Raw genomic sequence first — 18,876 nt, forward strand, 5'->3', positions numbered from 1 at the left:
AAGGTCATATCATTTGCACACCTGATACCAGACTACCAAAACCAAGGCTTTATTCTAAGGTCTATGGTGGGACTAAGTTACCTGTGAAGAGAGGGGAAAAAATTCAAGGATGTGCTCAAAACTTGCTAGAGCACGTGCAACATTCCCAATTACAAAACCTCTGACCCTGGGTTAATCAAAGTGGAGGAGCAACGTTAAGGGCAGTTTTGAGAACCTTAAGTCCACGCAGGAAAACATATTAAAGGAGTCTTAAATTGATGACAGAAGGAGTGAAACACTTCTCAAACTACCCAGCGCCAGCACAATCAGTTATTCCCTCATCCGAGGAAGGGCCAGTTCGGAACTCCTAAACAGAGTGAGAGCACATCATCTGCAATCCAGAGGGACTTTCTATTGTAAGAGGACTGTCCTTACTTCTCACAATTACACCACGGAGCACTATGATCTACGGCACAGGTCACAGCTCAATATCATTTAATGACAGAAAGGTTGGCAGGGAAGAAAGACGTTCTTTGTATAGAAGTCCTTAACCACTCAAACCTAAACTGGGACTGTCGTTAGTGTGACACTGTGGGGGATTGTTAATATCAAGATCACTGCCTCTTTTACATGATGTGTGACAGTTCTCTTTTTAGAAGATAAATTCCATTTTCCCACAAGGTACATCAAAGAAACTGAATACCCATGGACAAGAAATTATCTTGGCCCTTAGACTTCCAATTAGGCCCAACACCAAAGCTTGCAGCTCATTAATCCTTAATACTGACACGTGGGCAAGCGAAGTAAACATAAGATCAAAAGAAGCCCCCACAGGTTCAAAAGTTCCAACATCAACTTTTATCAAACTGGATTCAAATACTGTCAGAGCAACTTGAGGATCAAGTATTTAAATTCTTTGGTAGTTTTTCATGAATCGGGACATGAGAGGGTGTTTGACCCTAATGATCTTTCCAAAGGCATACTACATGAATAACAAAATGAACATTAAAGAAGTTGAAAATGTTTGAAGCCTGAATAAAAAAAAACCCACTGGAAATACCCAATAAGTCAGGTGGCAGCTCAGGAAAGAGAACAAGAAGTGAGTACTGTATATTGGGTCATGGTCTCTGATAGAACTGAGAGAGAAAGAAAACAAGTAAGTTTTCAGCAGCAGAGAAAGTGGAGGAGGAATGGATTGAATGAAGAAATGCTTCTTGTAGGTTGAGACCAGATTATTTAACATTTTTGATGAAAACTTATCATGCTTCTTTATCAGGATAATGTACAATTATTCACGAGACTGTGGGACATGCCGAGCAGGGCCGACTATTCTAATGGAAACAGCAGAAGTGAGCCAGAATGATGACTGACACACAATACAGAGTAAAGAGCAAAATGGGCTTCAAACAGTTGCAATGACATGTTTTGTCTCAGAAATTCCCTTCTCTGCTACTGAAACTAACTTGCTTTGCTCATTTTCTCCAGTACTGGTAAAAAGGTCCAGGTCCTGAAACATTTATTCTTTCCCTTTCCATAGATGCTTCCTGATTTGCTGCGTGATTCTAGTGATTTTATTTTTACAACCTGAAAAGTACCTTCCTATCCAGCTGATAACCAGGGCCACTGCACTAGTGCTGTACAGAACTGTAAAGTATCTTTGGAAACAGTTACCAGGCCATGTAATATTGAGGTCCCCCTTACACAGATGTACAATGTAAAGGGGAGGGGGTCCTACTGTATCAGATGTTATTATGTTTTTCCCAATCAAAAGGGACAAGTATAGAATCTAGAAATTACATGGATGCCCTGAATTCAAAAGGGAAAGGGGACCATGGATCGGCGAAAGGATTAGAAAGGAAAATGGAGGGCTACGTAGCAGGGAAGCATTAGACTGATCTTAAGAGTAGGTTAAAGGATCAGCAGAACATGATGGGCTGAAGGGCCTGCACTGTACTGTAATGTTTTATGGCCTATGGTATTTCTCCATACCATGAAAAATGAACTAAGATTTCTGTGGTCTCTTTCCAATGGGAAAAAATATACTACATCAAGCTTGTCTTAAATATGTAGCCAGCTTTCGAAGTGGAACAAACCTGGATCAATGTTATGAGACCAGTGACTCCACAGCACTACCCACAAACAATAAAACTAGATGCTGTCATCAATATTTACTGAACCAAAACCAGTCCAAATCAGAATTATCAAAGAAGTCTTTACCAACAAGGAAAAATTACATTAAACTTGAAGGGAGTTAATAAAACTTCAGAAGGAATTTCACTCCACAATAATCCTTTCCTTCTGGCAGGGCGATCCCCAGTGGTTTTAATATATTGGGTCCCAAATCTACCGTTTCCTCCACGCTCAGGCAGAGAATGAGGAGTGGTTATCCAACAGGCCCGATTACCACCAACAATATATGTTGTGCATTTTTATTTCCTTGCTAGCTAGAATCTTCCTCCAATACTATAAAAGAATATATGGGACTGCCCAAGCCTTTTTTTTCCCTCTCCTCCATGTTTTATAGGGATTAACCTCATAGAGGTCCATTTCCTCGTCCATGAAAATATTTCTAACATAAGGATTTTAGTGAAATATCCCACAAATAGAATCACAGCAATCCAGTACAATGATTTCCAGGTACTCCAGAAAATAATTTCCATTTCATTCAATGTCAAGAAATGTCAAGAAAATCTGTCAAGATTAATTCAGGCCTGCAGTTTTTCTAACATCTCCAGTTCACAATGTAATTTCACCCATGGTTATTTAAAAATATACTAAGTTATCCATCAAGTAGTAATCACACTTAAAAGCTTGATTTCTACAAACAAATGAGAAAAAGTGAAGAAGCCTCTTTGCTACTTAGACATTCAAGAGAACATACCGTACACTTCATTTGTAATGAACGTAAAAGTGAAATATGGTTGGTTATATTCTGGATGGCTTTGCCTTCTTCCAGTTTGCTCCTGTACTAACACTTCCTGTCCAAGAAAAGCAGAGAATTAGAACTGTCTTCTTGTTGTCACTAGACGTACTGTCAACGGGTACCTGACAATCTCTGCAGCACAATTTGTGGAGCATTTGTAACAAGTAGATCTGCAGGGAGCAGCTTCCAACAAGTTGCCCATCTCTGGCACCATTTTGGTCTGAGCTTCTGCACTAACTTCAGCTACAAGTCTGCAGATGATAATGGGCTACGTCTCAAATAATGACAAGTCACAGTAAGGAAGGCAAACGAGTGCTTCATGATGTCACATCATGTCATGACAACATCCTTTCTCTCAATCTCACAAAAGGAACTGGTCATTAACTTCAAAAGGGGTGAGGGGGGGTATACCTGCTTCTGTCTACATCAATGATGTGAGGTTCAGAGCTTCAAGTTCCTAGGTGTGAACATCACCAATAGCCTACACTGATCCAACCACATTGGTATCATGGCCAAAAAACCTCTCCAATGCCATACCTCCTCAGGAGAAGAAAGAAATCTGACATGTCCCTGTTGATTCTTACAAATTTTTATCAATGCACCATTGAAAGCATTCTGTCTCAATGGTTGGTATGGCAACTGCATTGCATCTGACTACACAAAACTGTCGAGAGCTGTGGACACATCCTAGCACATCACAGGAACCAGCTTCCTCTCTATAAACTGTCTATACTTCTCGCTGCTTTGGTAAATCAGGCAACATAATTAAAGACCCCACCTATCCTAGACGTTAGCTTTTATCTCTTTTCCTATTGGGCAAAAGATTTTAAAAAGAGTGGAAGTATGTACCAGCAGGGTCAAGAACAGCTCCCATCCCAGTTATTGTTCTTGAATAGACTTCTTATCTGACAAATTGGATTCTTGACCTCACAATCTACTTTGTTATGATTTGCACTTTACCTAACTGCACTGCAGATCGTTGGTAACTTTGACACTTCATTCTGCATTGTTATTGATTTACAGTACTTTATTCTAGATCAATGCACTGTGTAATGATTTGATCTGAATAAATGGTATGCAAGACAAGCTTTACACTGTATCTTGCTACGTGTGACAATAATAAACCAATGCCAATTTATGGATTTGTAAGTCACATGACTGATTCTAATAAACTAAGGTGATCAAGATGTTCTAATTCACAAATAATCAAGACCCATCCAAGTTTGCATAGTAGAATGAATTCTCTCAGCTTTTCAGCAGCCTCTCCCGGTAATGTCACACGACTCTGCTGGAGAAGGATTGTAGAAGATCCTAGGTTTTATATAGCCACCTGTCAACACTCATGCCAAAATGTTTGGAACATAATACATGTGAAATTAAGCACGGTGCAAGGAAGTGGGATACCAATACCTACTACACTCACACTAAAGAGGATAAATACCACACCTACTGTCCCTGCTTTTGACAGTGAATTTGGAAAATCTAGGAATTTACTGCTTCTTTACATGTTGCTTTTACATACTGCTTCTTTACTTCTTCTGACTAGCAAAAAAAATTACTAGTCTGCAAGGTCATGAGAAAATCCCAGAGAATGCAGCAACCCAGTTTAAACAAGTCCAGATATCATTTGCAGCCTTCTTTTCATTTACTAAAAGGTCATGAAATTCATGCCAGGATGAATACTGATCCCTATTGTTTGAAGCAGCCGCTCTGTAAACATAAAACAGCAAGCAAACATAAAAATATAGCAAATACTGATCAATCTGAGCCATAAATAATTACTGGTGAGGAGAAACGATATTGAGAGGCTGATGATACTACTGAGCGATCTCACGTACTGTAGTTAGCAGCATAGAATTATTTTACAAAACTTAGTTCCCTATTTATAATCAAAGAATAATGAAACCAGGCAGACCAAATTCTAAGTCAGCCTATCTGTTAGTATTGACTGAGTTCATCACAATCCAAAAGGTTCAGTAGTGTCCAGAGTAAGGACTGAAACACTGAAAAAGGACCATTCCCTGTTCAGCATCAAGAAACCTCTGCAAAAACATGCAAAGATAGCAAGAAATTATAACTTTCTCATGCTCAGCTTATCCCAAAGAGCTCTGTCAAGCACTTCACTATAAGGAGGTCCAGTCACAATTGTTACAAAGCAGTTATTTTCTATTCAGAGTTGTCCCATGAACAGTAATGTCATGAATGAAAACTTAGTTGAGAGTTAAACTCTCATGGAAAATTGTCCAGCTTTATCTGCACTGAGCTATTTGTCATCATCTGAAGGGCAGGTACAGCAGCAGTTTAACATTTCCTCTTTCTAGCACCCTCAACCTTCTATCTGCCTTTGCAAGCCCTGCGATGGAAATCAGAGCATCCTGATTCAATGAGGGCTAGTGTAATGACATTATTGTATTAGATTAAAACAGTACATAACTTCATTCCAATAGTCTCTACTTATGGAAAATCTGCTATGAATTGTCAGTGAGGTGAGCTATTTGACATCAATGTAAATGGAAAACTCATTTCCAAAGGAAAAGGGAAGTGTTGTTGCAAGATCTGCAGGATCAGATAAAAGACAAATATTCAGCCTGGAGATTAAGAATGGTTGATAAAATATTGTGCAAACTTACATGACGGTAAACAGAATTAAACCAATGATCTTTTATTGGAGTGAGAAGGTTTCATTCAATTTAGCAGAAAATGGCAGATAAATGTGGCCAGGCCGCATCTTTGGAGGCAACAGGGTCTCAAAACTATGATACATAGTTCTATTTTGCTCCAGATTACAATACCTGCAATCTCATGAATCCAATATGTGCCCAAATCATTTATAAAAAACAAAACTACTAAGTTAAAAAAATTGATCCAAGCAAAATTAATATATTACATACAAGCAAACACTTATCATTCAACATCGATGAAAAACAAAAGGTGCAACTTAGAAAAAAAAGGAACATTATGAAAGCATATTTTCTCAAAAACTTCAACAAAACAAAGCAGCAAATCCATCTTTTTTGATCACATCCCTATCAGCCAAGCTGCATAATTATTCTGATGTCCATGCTTGCACTAAAGAGTTTTTAAAACGTATCACTACACAGCTGGTGAAATGATGGGCAGAGAGATCATTTCATACAACTGAAATATGAAAGGTCTTCCTGGGTGCCTCTGGGCGACCCCAGATTGCCCAGCCAAATCTATATCTGTGGAACAACAGCTGGACAAATCGAGACTTCTCCCCACTGAACCTATCATTCAATTTTAGCTCTACCCTCATTCCAACTATTTCAGTCCATCTGTCACTGAAATGTTCAGCTATGCCTTTGTTACGCTTAGCGTAACTGTTCTAATCCTCTCCCAGCAAGCTCCTGTCCTCCCAACAATTAATCTATTATTAATCTGCCCTTTCCTGTGCTAAACAGTTCCAGTGGCCAATCTTCATCATCTCACTGACCTGCAATTGCTCCTGGTCCCTCAATTACAGATCTAGAGTACTATCATTTCTTCCATCTCTACTACCCTTCGTCAAATTTAGCTGCTCTTGCAAATATCCCACTCGTCAACTCTCTTCAATGGATCATCTAGCCATTGACACAACACTATTAGTCATTCCCAAACATACCTGGACTCCGTGCTCTATTAAACCCTTCTGGCTCTCAACCTACTATCACTTCTTAAAACGCACCTCTGACCAACCATTCGATCAAACTCCTGATTTTGCACTTGCTCAGTGATCAATAATTCCTTAGTATCTGAGAGGCACCTTGGGATAGTTTTCGTCATTCTTCAATAAACTGAATCTACAATGCTGTTATTCTATCTTTTCACACTAAGTCTCCACTCCAATGAAGCCAGACTGCTTTCCTCAGCTGAACATAAGGCCTCAGAAGTGAACGAGTTTGGCAGCAGCATTCAGTTCCCAGAGAGCATAGGCTGCCAGCTTAATCTGTGTCAGCACTGCTACTCAAATGGTGCTCAACTATCACTCACTTAACAATTCCACAGAAATGGTTGATGTGTTAAGGAAAAGGTTTCATAATGATGTAGTAGTAGTAGTAGTAGCAGTTTTCAAAGGTTCAGTCAAATCAAACTGTACAGACAGCATCATTGTGCATCTAATGTGCATCATACAACTGGAGTCTTCTTTACTTTCAGAATGATTAACATTCTGCTACATTTCAAGATAACATACTGATTTCATTAAGTATAAAGAATAAATCACCATTCCAACCCACAAATACACAAAAACAGAATTGCATTTTTTTCATTTGTAGTTTCACCCACTTTTGCAGAAAAAGAAGAAATTGCACAACTTTCAGAAACACAGTCGAATACTTCACTGACAAACTGATAATGAATGATTGGGGACTACACCAAATCGGGGGTTGTGCACAGTGAAGTTAACTATATGAGCAGCAAATTAAGCAGAATTCATGTGAGCCAAAAGCTAAATGAGTCATGGAACAATCCAGATAAAGGGCTCCAAGTATTCTACATTAGAAAGGCCAAATCCTGTAACTTGATAAACTCTGAAAGGCAATTACTTCACTTGATCCCACGATACCCTAACACCATAGCTGAGAACTTCACCATGAACACTACAAATGGCTTGACCTCAAGCACAGTTTAAAATTATCTGGCACTGGAGAGGGGCAGAAATTTCATACACACTTTTCATTTCGTTTAAAATAAGGCTGCAGCAATTCTATGAAGTGGATACTTCCAAAAGATGAAAAAGAATGCCCAGCAACTTAATTACAGCTCTGCAGCTCTTCTTTAATCCTCAAGGATTCAAACCCTGTACATAATGCTTTCTTATACGAAACAACAGCTGCTACTCACATTACTGAAATACGAGGCTGTACTTCAGGCTAATTAAGGCCTAAAATTTTCTTTGGTTTATTCAGTCTTCTAATTGCACTACTTTTCTATCATCCTACAACCACAAAGTACAGTTTTTGGAAAAAGATGATAAATCAGAGCCATCTATAGAACAGTGAAACATTGGACCTGACTATGCTTGATCCAGCCTTGTGCTCACTAACCCCCTTGATGATCTCCATGGCAACATTAACCTTTTCACAACCCCTGGTTCAATTGATCCAAAACCCTCACTGCTAAAGCTGCCCTGTGAAGTATAATGGTCTATATGTGCCAACTAGGCCTCAGGGGGTGAACCACAAGCTCCCCACCCATGATTGCCCTGAATGCCTTTTAACTTTACCGCCAAAGGTCTTTTTCAACTGCTTTTACATGATGTTGAAAGTACATTGAAGCTGAAAGACAGATAATTAAATATAAAAACATAATCAGTATTAATTAAAACAATAATATTAATTAAAGTAAAAGAAAGCATTGAACCACTTAGCTTCTTCATTCAGATGAACAATTCAATTTAAACATATGGGGGTGGGGGGGGGTGGAAAGAGAAGTCACTTTACCAAAACATTACTGATCCTTACCAATGGATTTAATGTCAAGACCAACAATGAGTAAAATCTAAGAGAGTGTGTGTGTGTTTCTGCTTGTTTTGGGGAGGGGGTGGGGTGGGGAGGCAGAGAGGGGGAGCTGGTGGTGACCAGAAGGTTGGATCAAACACAACAGAGTACTGTAGATCTGTGGAATCTGCTGACCCATGCAATACTTTTAATTGCCAGTTAAGAAGCACAATCGGGCTATTAAATTATTAAACATTAAATATATGATCATTCACTGATGCCAGGATATGCCCAGGACATGCCCTCTTCTCATTGCTACCATCAAGGAGGAGCTACACAAACTTGAAGACACGCACTTAACATTTTAGGAACAGCTTACTGTCTTCCCACTAACAGATTTCTGAATGGACAATGATTCCAAAGTTTTGCTTCATGGATGACTGGATGATTAAATTAAAATGCTGGTCATTATTATAAATGAATAACCTTGCAATTCTTTCCAAACTTTCTTGTGAATGCTATAGCACAAAAAGTAGAAATAATTTCTCAAAGAATTTTTATTGCATTACTACAGTTTGTTCACAACAGTAGCCTTATTTCATCTTAACCTGCTTCAGCTAACAGCACTATTAAGTAACTGACAGTGAAAAACCATTAAGTGCACTAAATATTCTTATATTCACATTTTATTTAGTTCAAAGCTTCTTTTGTACAACTTGTCAAAGATCTGAAGTTTAAATCTGAAGAATATTTACAGAGATTAGCAGTGAGTTCAATTCTCAAGAACGCAAACTACCCAATCAAGAAAGAATTGCTAAAAACATCTGCTTTGATGTTCCCAATATATGGTAACAGTACCTAATGGGAAATCAGACACCACATCTGATGACGGTCCTTAACATCTACATATGAAAATTCATGAACTAGAAGTTAATTTTCCAATTTAAATTCCCAGCATCTGGAACACCAAGAAGCAATCTACTGTCTCAGCAAAGGCATTGTTGTGTGCTGTTTGGCCATTTGAGTACAAACTTTCTTGGTTAAATCCTCAGTTAGTTTTGAGTTAACTGAGCTTGGCAGAAGGATGCTGAGAAGTATAAACCTGACACCAATCCTCTGTTCAGTTTAGTGATTCCAATTGGATTGAATGGGTGAATGATGGGTGACATCATTGACATCAAGTCAGAGTGACAGGCCCTAGGAAGTTCAATATTGCATTAATTCATGGGGCTTTTCTTGCACCTAGGGATATTTATATATCAGCAAATATCAGATCTGTTCAAGAAGAAAGAAAAAAAGACCAAAAATGAACAGAAGATTTTGTCTGGAGTATTTTGAAATAGCCATCTGCAATTGATGCTATTGTTCCTCTAATTTCCAGGATCTTGGCTTCCCAAAAAAAAAACAGACATAAATTTACTGGAGGCATCAAAGAAACCACAAAGAAAAGACTGAATTTGCAAATTCTTTTTTTTTAATTGAAAGGAAAGGAAAGCCAGTAATGTTTTGGAGACCACCCACATTCTGTTTTCTCCATAGATTTATAAACAGTTAAGTTCTGGTTTCAATAAGTTCTCAATAAAGTCAGACCAGTCAAGTCCACATGGCTGAGAAATTAAGGTATCTATATACAAAATAAAAACAGTGCTTAAAAAGCTGGAATGCATATGATGAGTCCTGAAGTGGTTTTATGATCTTAATTAACAATATAACCAGTGGAATTGAAAAATACCAAGTAACTTCATGCTTTTAGGCAACCAATATTTCCATAAATATTTTCAATAATCCATTTATCTAATCAAATATTTGAATATATATTTAATGAAGACAAAATGAAAGCTTGCTCTTTACATCTATAAAACATACTTATTATAGACATGTTTATTTTTATTTCACAGATACAGTGCAGAATAGGTCTTTCCAACCGAATGAGCCACACCACCCAGCAACCCAAGTATTTTAACATTAGCCTAATCAAGGGACAATTTCATTGGCCAATTAGCCTACCAACTGGTACATCTTTGGACTGTGGGAGGAAACCCTAGCAGCTGGGGGAAACACACGCAGTCACGGAGAGAACGTACAAACTCCTTACAGACAGTGCCAAAATTGAACTCCACACTCCAGAGCACACTGTGATGTAATGGTATCATGCTAACCCCTACACTACCATGGCATCCTTATAATGTGTGGCTCTGTTGAGGAGAGGGGATGGAGTTATGGGTGTCTGTGTAATTAGTAGATAGTAACAGCATGCAAACGAAAAGCAGGTGACGTTAACAAACATTTGTGGCTCCTGAGTGCCTATAGGAAAATTATAAAATTATAAAATGTCACTGTTTGTACTAGAATCATATTGATGAAATCAAGCTTGGGGATTTCCTCCAAGTGCTCTGAATCCTCCCTAAGAAGTGGGGTTTAGAAGACGAAGTGGCCGCTGTTAAAATTGCCTTGTGTGTTAGTGAGTGGTAGAGGCTGGGAATGTGGGGTGAGCAAAATTGGATTAGTGTAGGATTACTGTAAATTCATAAATATGATGTGCCATAGTTCTAGGCTGTGTGGCTCTATGATCTAAAAAAAAAGTCATCCCTTTTCCTATCCGGGGGGGGGTTACGAGCCTATACATCAATGAGAAAGAAACTTTACGAAAAATAATCAGAAGAATTTTCACAACAGTTCAGAAGAGGTTATGGCATTGAGATAATTGGTTAACTCAAAAAGATGAAAAAGCATTTCTTGACTAGTTAGTGCAGGTTTCTAATATTTATCCAACTTCGTTAATTTCATAAACATTAAAATGTTACTTAAAGTTCCACTGCCTACAATATCAGGCCAGCCAAAACAATAATTATAATTAATATGCTTCATTCCAAACACATGTATCCACAAACAGCAAATTTAAAATAGTTTTGATCTATTGCAGAATCTAGTTAAAATTTCAAAGTGTTAATTTCATTTTGAAATGCCAAAATCAATTTCAAACATAACACACGTCTTAGACATGCATATTGAGTAAGGTTACCAGACAAAGCAAAGCATATCAATTGTAGAGGAAAACAGAATTGGTAGAATACCTTACGGAAGCAAGCAATCTCATACTTCGAAATTAATTCAGACTTGCAGGCATCACTGGCTAGCATTTACTGCCAAAAACTTAACTGCACTTTAAAAGTCATTCTTAAACTGCGCTTCTTATAGTAAATGTCTATTTGCAGGACATGCTTGGCTAGGACCTCTATGATTTGTGATATATGTGTGGAGTGTGCGACATGGGTGGGGGGAACAGAGGTGTTTTCAAGTGCTTGCTTGCTTTGCCGTGGTAAAAGTTGCGGTTTGAGCAGATACTTTAGAAGAGTCCTTGGAAAGTTGCTTGAGTCACGGTAAACAATGCCTCTAAAAAGTATTCTTCACTATCTTGAACGGTTTCATGTTTTATTGATTTATAACATTGAATCACAGTGGATTTTACTTGACAGAGTTGATGACAACTTTCATTACCTTACTGCAAATTGTCGAGATACTGATCAGCTTGATAGGATTTGAATTCCTTTTTGTGAACAGGATGGTTCTACACAAGACTGGACAGATGCCAGTGATATAAATGTATCGGAACCGTTAATCAAGCTTGCTGTGGACCACAGCTTAGTCTGCTCCAACTCACTGTGGAGTGATTTAAGTAGGCTGCAGAGATGTCCTCTGTGATGCCAGGGATCTAAGAAATCTACTCTGCACTCCTATCTGAAGACAATTCCAAATGTTTGACCATTGTGTTTGTTCTCAATTGCCGAATGTCATCTCCATTAAAAAATGTCTTCCTCTGTTCAATGGTCCACCAACACTTGTTTGGACACAGTAGGATTGTGGACCTTTGATCAGATTCATGAGTTAATAGCTCCTTTAAAGCGTAACCACAGCTTACCATTCCCACAGGATGCTACCCAGATATAGTCATATTTACAAATCTACACCAGTTTTAAGCACATCCTGCACTACTCCAGACAGGTATTGTTGCATTCATTGTTAAATCAGGGTCGGACTCTTGCTGATGTTGTGGCTTGCTTGGACATGGTGTAGAAACTGCACCGCTACCGATTTTCCAAACTGATGATGATCCAATTCTTCCTGCTGGATACATGCTCCCGTTCTATCCATCAGAGCACAACGGTAGTTCTACCTTGCAAAGTTATCTTCCCTGACCACTGGGGACTGTATGTACTATTGTTATTATATGTGCTGAGTGTGACTGTATGTACTATGTTTTGTACCTTGGCTCCGGAGAAATGTTGTTTCATTTAGCTGTATGCACATAGTTGGTTGAATGACAATTAAACTTAAACTTGGACTTCAACTTGAAACTACCTGTGCAAATGACCACTTCAAGACATTTTGTAACAATCTACAATCTAAGTGCTTATTCCACATGACATTAAAAATGAAGTAGCCGCAATACATCAGCTAAGAGAGGCTCTTAGGAAGTTAATCAGCTTTTTACTTGCTCATGTACCTCTTGATGGCATCACACTTCTACACTTCAAGAATGTCTGGCACCAAAGTTGCGGCCACACCTTCTCAACTGTGTTCTAAAATCTTATCACTCAAATGCATGTATATGTATCCCGCAGGTGAGAGATAGACCCAGGAACAGTAATGCAGGAATCTAGGATACCTGCTTAAAGGAAAACTGTGGGCATAATCAATGTCAGTCAGTTCCTTACAAGACTTCCACAACAATTCTCACATTATCAGAACATACACAGATGTTAACAAACACGACTCTGCTAAATTGACATAACTGAGTGCATCTTAGCAAATCTGGTGATTAAGTTGAAAGTAGCTTTATACTCATTTAAATTGTAGAACTACTTCAACTAAGTGGCAATTAAGATGCAGTCACATTACTATGGACAGTTCAAGTTTAGACTCGAGTTGGCAAGAACAGTCCCTTTCTAATGGACTTCAGTGAAGCAGCTCTACATTCATAACCTATATTTTTAAATATCATCACAACTCATGTCATCCATTTTTAAATTTTCTTATTAAATTAACTCCTGGTGTCTTAAATTACTAGTCTAACAATGTGACCACTATACCCTAATACCCCAAGAGCAGTATTGAAGAGTTGCTGGTAAGCTAGTTAGGGAGATAGTTACTCCATAATAGGACATGGTAGCAAGAATCCAGATCCCAAAATAGAAGTAATCAGTTTCATATTAATAAGCAATCCAAAAAAAATCTCCCGTGGAAAGGATCGTATAAACTATAAGCTGTATCTCTCCCTCTCTCATACACAAAACAAATTTACCACACAAGTATTGATAGTTTTTGCTGAAGCTGGAAAACTGAAGAAATAGTTTTGTCTTTTATTTATATCAGCAAGGAGGTACAGGAGCATTAAGAGTCACAATCAGTATTTCAGGAACAGCTGCTTCCCCTCTGCCATCTGATTCCTGAAAAGTCCAAGAACCCATGACCACCACCACACTACTTTGCTCCCTTTGTGACCTATTTCTTTTTATATATTCTTATTGTAATTTATAGTAAATATTATGCATTACACTGCACTGTTGCTGCACGTCAACTAATTTCACAACATATGTCAGCGATAACAAATCTGATTCAGATTCTATACTGAATTTATTTACATATTGCAAAATGGATTTTCTTAAGACTCTTCTTTGACTTATTCATTCATAGGATGCTCACTTGCTGTCAAAGCTGGTGCTCGCTGTCCTTGTCTAATTGCTTCTGAACTGATGAAGTTTCAAGAGTCAGTCATGGTATTGGGTCTGGAATCAGATATGTGCCACATCAGTTGACTTCTCACTCTGAAGGATACAAGTAATCCAGGTGGCTACAGACAATCCAGTAGGCTCTTGGTCACTTTTACCTAGATACAGTGGTGCTAGAAAATTTGTGAACGCTGTAGAAATTTCTCTATTTCTGCATAAATATGTCCTAAAATGTGATCAAATCTTCACACAAGTCCTAAAACTAAATAAAGAGAACCCCCAATTAACTAAATAACACAAAAAAAACATTAAACTTGTTCATTTATTTATTGAGAAAAATCATCCAATATCACAAGTATTTGTTGGGAAAAGTATGCGAAACTCTGGGGTAATGCCTTCTACAAAAGCTATTTGGAGTTAGGTATTCCAAACAATAAGATGAGATTGGAGGTGTGGGTTGTAGAGGTGCCCTGCCCTATAAAAATGACACACAAAGACAGGTAAGTCACAGAGCCTGCTCTTCTCAAGAAAGATCTGTTTATGTGCACTATGCCGTTATCATAAGCATCACCTAGGATCTCGCATGGTCCTGTACGTATGTGGCTGTGTGGTGAAAAAAGTACAACAGTGCCCCTTTCACCTCAGACGGTTGAGGAAGTTTGGTATGGCCTTTCAAATGCTAAGAACTTTCTATAGGGGCACGATTGAGAGCATCCTGACTGGCTGCATCAATATCTGGTATGGGAACTGTACTACCCTCAATCGCAGGACTCTGCAGAGAGTGGTATGGACAGCTAACACATCTGTTGATGTGAACTTCCCATTATTCAGGACATTTACAGAGACAGGTGTGTAAAAAAGGCCCAAAGGATCATTGGGGAGCCGAGTCACCCCAACCACAAACTGTTCCAGCTGCTACCATCCAGGAAATGGAACCGCAGCATAAAAGCCAGGACCAACAGGCTCCGGGGCAACTTCTTCCACCAGGCCAATAGACTGCTTAACTCATGCTGGCACAACTGTATTTCTATGTTTTTTGACTAACCTGTTGTACATACTATTTGTTATAAATTACTATCAATTGCACATTTAGACAGAGACATAACGTAAAGATTTTCACTCCTTATGTATGTGAAGGATGTAAGTAATAAAGTCAACTTAATTCAAAACAACTTTCAGAGTAACTCGGAAGAAGAACTGTAGATACATGAAGCTGGAAGAGGCTACAAAAGTAGTTCTAAAGACATGAGTGTTCGTCAGTCCACAGAAAGAAAAATTGTGTACAAATGGAGGAAACTCAGTACTGTTGCTACTCTCCCTAGGAGTGGGCATATTGCAAAGATCACACCAACAGCACAACGTGCAATGCTGAAGGAGGTAAAAAAGAACCCAACCAAAGACCTGCAGAAATCTCTAGAACTTGCTAAGGTCTTTGTTTATATGTCAACCATAAGAAAAACACTGAACAAGAAAGGTGTTCACGGAAGGACAGCATGGAGGAAACCACTGCTCCCAAAAAAAACATTGCTGCACACCTCAAGTTTGCAGAAGACCACCTAAATGTTCTACGATGCTTCTGGACATGAAAGATGAAACAAAAGTTGGAACATCTTGGCAGAAATGCACATTGCTATGTTTTGGAGAAAGGACACCAAAACCTCATCCCAACTGCAAAGCATGGTGAAAGAAGTATCATGGTTTGCAGCTGCTTTACTGCCTCAGGGCGTGGACGGCTTGCAACCGTTGAGGGAACAACAAATTCAAAATTGTACCAAGACATTTTACAGGAGAATGTCAGTGTAGCAGTCTGTCACCTGAAGCTTAATTAAAAGATGGATAACGCAACAAGACAATGATCCAAAAGACAAGAGTAAATCAATAACAGAATGGCTTAAAAAGAAGAAAATTCATGATTTAGAATGGCAGAGTCAAAGTCCTGACCTTAATTCTATAGAAATGGTGAGGAAGGACCTGAAACAAGCAGTTCATGCAAGGAATCCCACCAACATGCCAGAGTTGAAGCAGGTTTGGCAAGGAGGAATGGCCTAAAATTCCTCCAAGCTGATGTGTAGGTCTGATCAACAGTTACTGGAAATGTTTGGTTGAAGTTATTGGTGTACAATGAGATCACACCAGTTATTGGAAGCAAAGGTTCACATATGATTTCCAACAAATACATGTAATTTAATATCATTTTTTTCAATAAATAATGAACAACTATACATTTTTTACGGTATTTCTTTAATTGGGTTCTCTTTATCTAGTTTTAGGACTTGTGTGAAGATCTGATCACATTTGAGGTCATATTTATGCAGAAATAGAGAAAATTCTACAGGGTTCACAAACTTTCTAGCACCACTATAAACTTGAATTGCAGACTTACTTTGATACCTGTATTTAAATTCCCCAGATGCTATGGTAAAATCTGAACATGCTCCTGAACCAGGGCCTGCGTTAATCTTCTAATTTACTAATTTAACCCGTGGTGCTACTATTCCTACTCTCCTCCTTAATTTCAGATACCACACTGAAGGACCACTAACATCCTCAGGTTTAAAAAGCAAAAGGCAGAGGGGAAGGAAAACTAAAGTTTCGACCCAAATGACTTACATTAATGCCTACGGCAAATTGGAATGAGTCTGGTTGGTCACAGTATGTTCCATTTAACTGATCCAGTGGAAACTGGTAAGTACTGAATTAAGTATGTTGCCATGGAAGAGAATGATCATTTAAACTGGTGGCCTTTATGCAGTGGGAAGTATATATATGCAGTGGGAAAAATATATATATATTTTTTTTGTATCATGGAAATAATCTGCAAAGCCCTCTTTTTGATCATCTGGATGGGCGAGGAGCTCTGCAATTATGGGGAATATGAAAGGATAGCTTAATTTTGCATTATGCCATGGAATTGAAACCACAATCGAATGGAAAACGTTTTATATGTGCTGAATAAAGAGCACTAATTAACTGTATGAACCAGGAAGCTTAAACACTTCAGAAGAAGAAAAATAATTCATGAAACAGACTCGGTAATTTGTTATTCACAAAAAAACTTACCAGTTCTCCTTAAGTACACTGCTTCTATTGTTTCTTCACTTTCCCATCTATTTCTAACATGTTCACCAGATCTCACTTGCTATCTCAGTTATCTAGCATGACAGCTCTATCCAATATTAACACTTACCTGTCTCCTGATTTATGTTGAAAAAGCCTTGCGGATTGCCACTGGTAATCTTATAGCTCAGCCTGTCACTTGATCTGGAATCTGGGTCAGCCGCTTCAATCTGTACAACGGACATGTCTTTGGGAGAATTCTCCATGACTTCAGGGTAATAAACTGGCTGAGATGTCTGTGGAGCATTATCATTAACATCCTCAATTTCAATATACACTTCGATGAAGGAGAAGAGAGGCACAACTCCAAGATCGGTGGCATACACTGTGAGCCAGTAATGCGAAGCAGTTTCGTGGTCCAGAAGATCTGCTGTCCTAATTGTACCTGCACAAGGAACAGAAAAAGTAATGACGCATTTAATGTACTGAGGAACACTAGGCTAATAACAATGCTTCTAAAGAATATAGTGAAGCTTTTATCAGTTTAATTACACAACTTTTATACACAGATTTTGCTAAAGTTTGACAATTCCTTCTATGTTAAACATTCAATAGGTAATTTTACCATGAAATAAAAATTTGTACATTCCCTGGTTTAGAATCCACATTATCAAGAAATCAGTAAAAATCTGTATTTAATAGTTGTTCAGCCTTTTTGGCCTCACATACAAGAATAATTTAAATATTTTTCACATATCTTTCCCCTGAAATAGATCCAAGTTAATTAAAGTGAGATTTTCTGAGATCAAAGGAAAATTGAAGGTCATTGCTGCTCAAATAACAAACAAGGCAAAGTGCAGCCGAGAAAGATAAGCATATTGCACCTGAAAACAAGATTGATGGATGGCAGGGAAGTATCAGGTGATAGAGGGGTGAAGATGAGAAAGTGTTGGGAAGAGGGTCACAAGGAAAGATCTGAACCCAGACAATATTCCACATTCAAAGTGTTAGGAAAGGCAAATGATAAATTGAATATGAAAGGAGATATTCTCCAAATAAATCACCCAATACACAGTTGGTTTCTCCAAATCAGAACAGATCACAATAAGAGCACCAAATAAAACATATTAAATTAGCTTTCCAAAACAAACTGTTGTTCACGCTATAAGATACAGGACTCTATGCTGAGGAGTGGACAGAAGCTCTATACAATCACAGTAGGTTGCATGAAGGAGGATTGGACTTAAGGCCGAAACATAAGAAATTCTACAGACACGGGAAATCCAAAGCAACACACACAAAATGCTGAAGGAACTCAGCATCTCAGGCAGCATCTATGGTAATGACCTTTTGAGTTTCCAATTGCCATCAAGTTAATTGCCTATTCCAGTCCCATTCCAACAATCTCCAAAGCAAGCTCAAGGAAGAGCCAGTGATATTAGATTAGATTATGAGGACACTCAGTCCTCATTTATTGTCATTTAGAAATGCATGCATTAAGAAATGATACAATGTTCCTCCAGAGTGGTATCACAAAAATAACAGGACAAACCAAAACCTAGATATAACTGGATTCGAACAAGCTTGTTGTGGACCACAGCTCAGTCACCTCCAATCCACTGTGGATTGATCTAAACTGGCTACAGGGATGTCTTCGGTGAGGCCAGGGATCTATGAAATCTACTGTACATTCCCATCTGAAGACAGTTCCAAATGTTTCACTCTTGTGTTTTGCTCTCAATTGCCAGAT

General features: G+C 38.4%; 1 protein-coding gene across 6 annotated transcripts in view; it reads right to left on the reverse strand.

The window, feature by feature from the left end:
- Positions 1-18,876, reverse strand: part of fat1a (FAT atypical cadherin 1a) — a 183,476-nt gene that overhangs the window by 119,135 nt on the left and 45,465 nt on the right. For all 6 annotated transcript variants that reach the window (XM_063043026.1, XM_063043022.1, XM_063043020.1 and 3 more), the window contains one exon: positions 17,257-17,571. In XM_063043026.1, the coding sequence (XP_062899096.1) occupies positions 17,257-17,571 (315 nt within the window). The remainder of the gene's footprint in view (positions 1-17,256; positions 17,572-18,876) is intronic.

This window comes from Mobula hypostoma, chromosome 3 (genome assembly GCF_963921235.1).
Source record: "Mobula hypostoma chromosome 3, sMobHyp1.1, whole genome shotgun sequence".
Classification (NCBI taxonomy): domain Eukaryota; kingdom Metazoa; phylum Chordata; class Chondrichthyes; order Myliobatiformes; family Myliobatidae; genus Mobula; species Mobula hypostoma.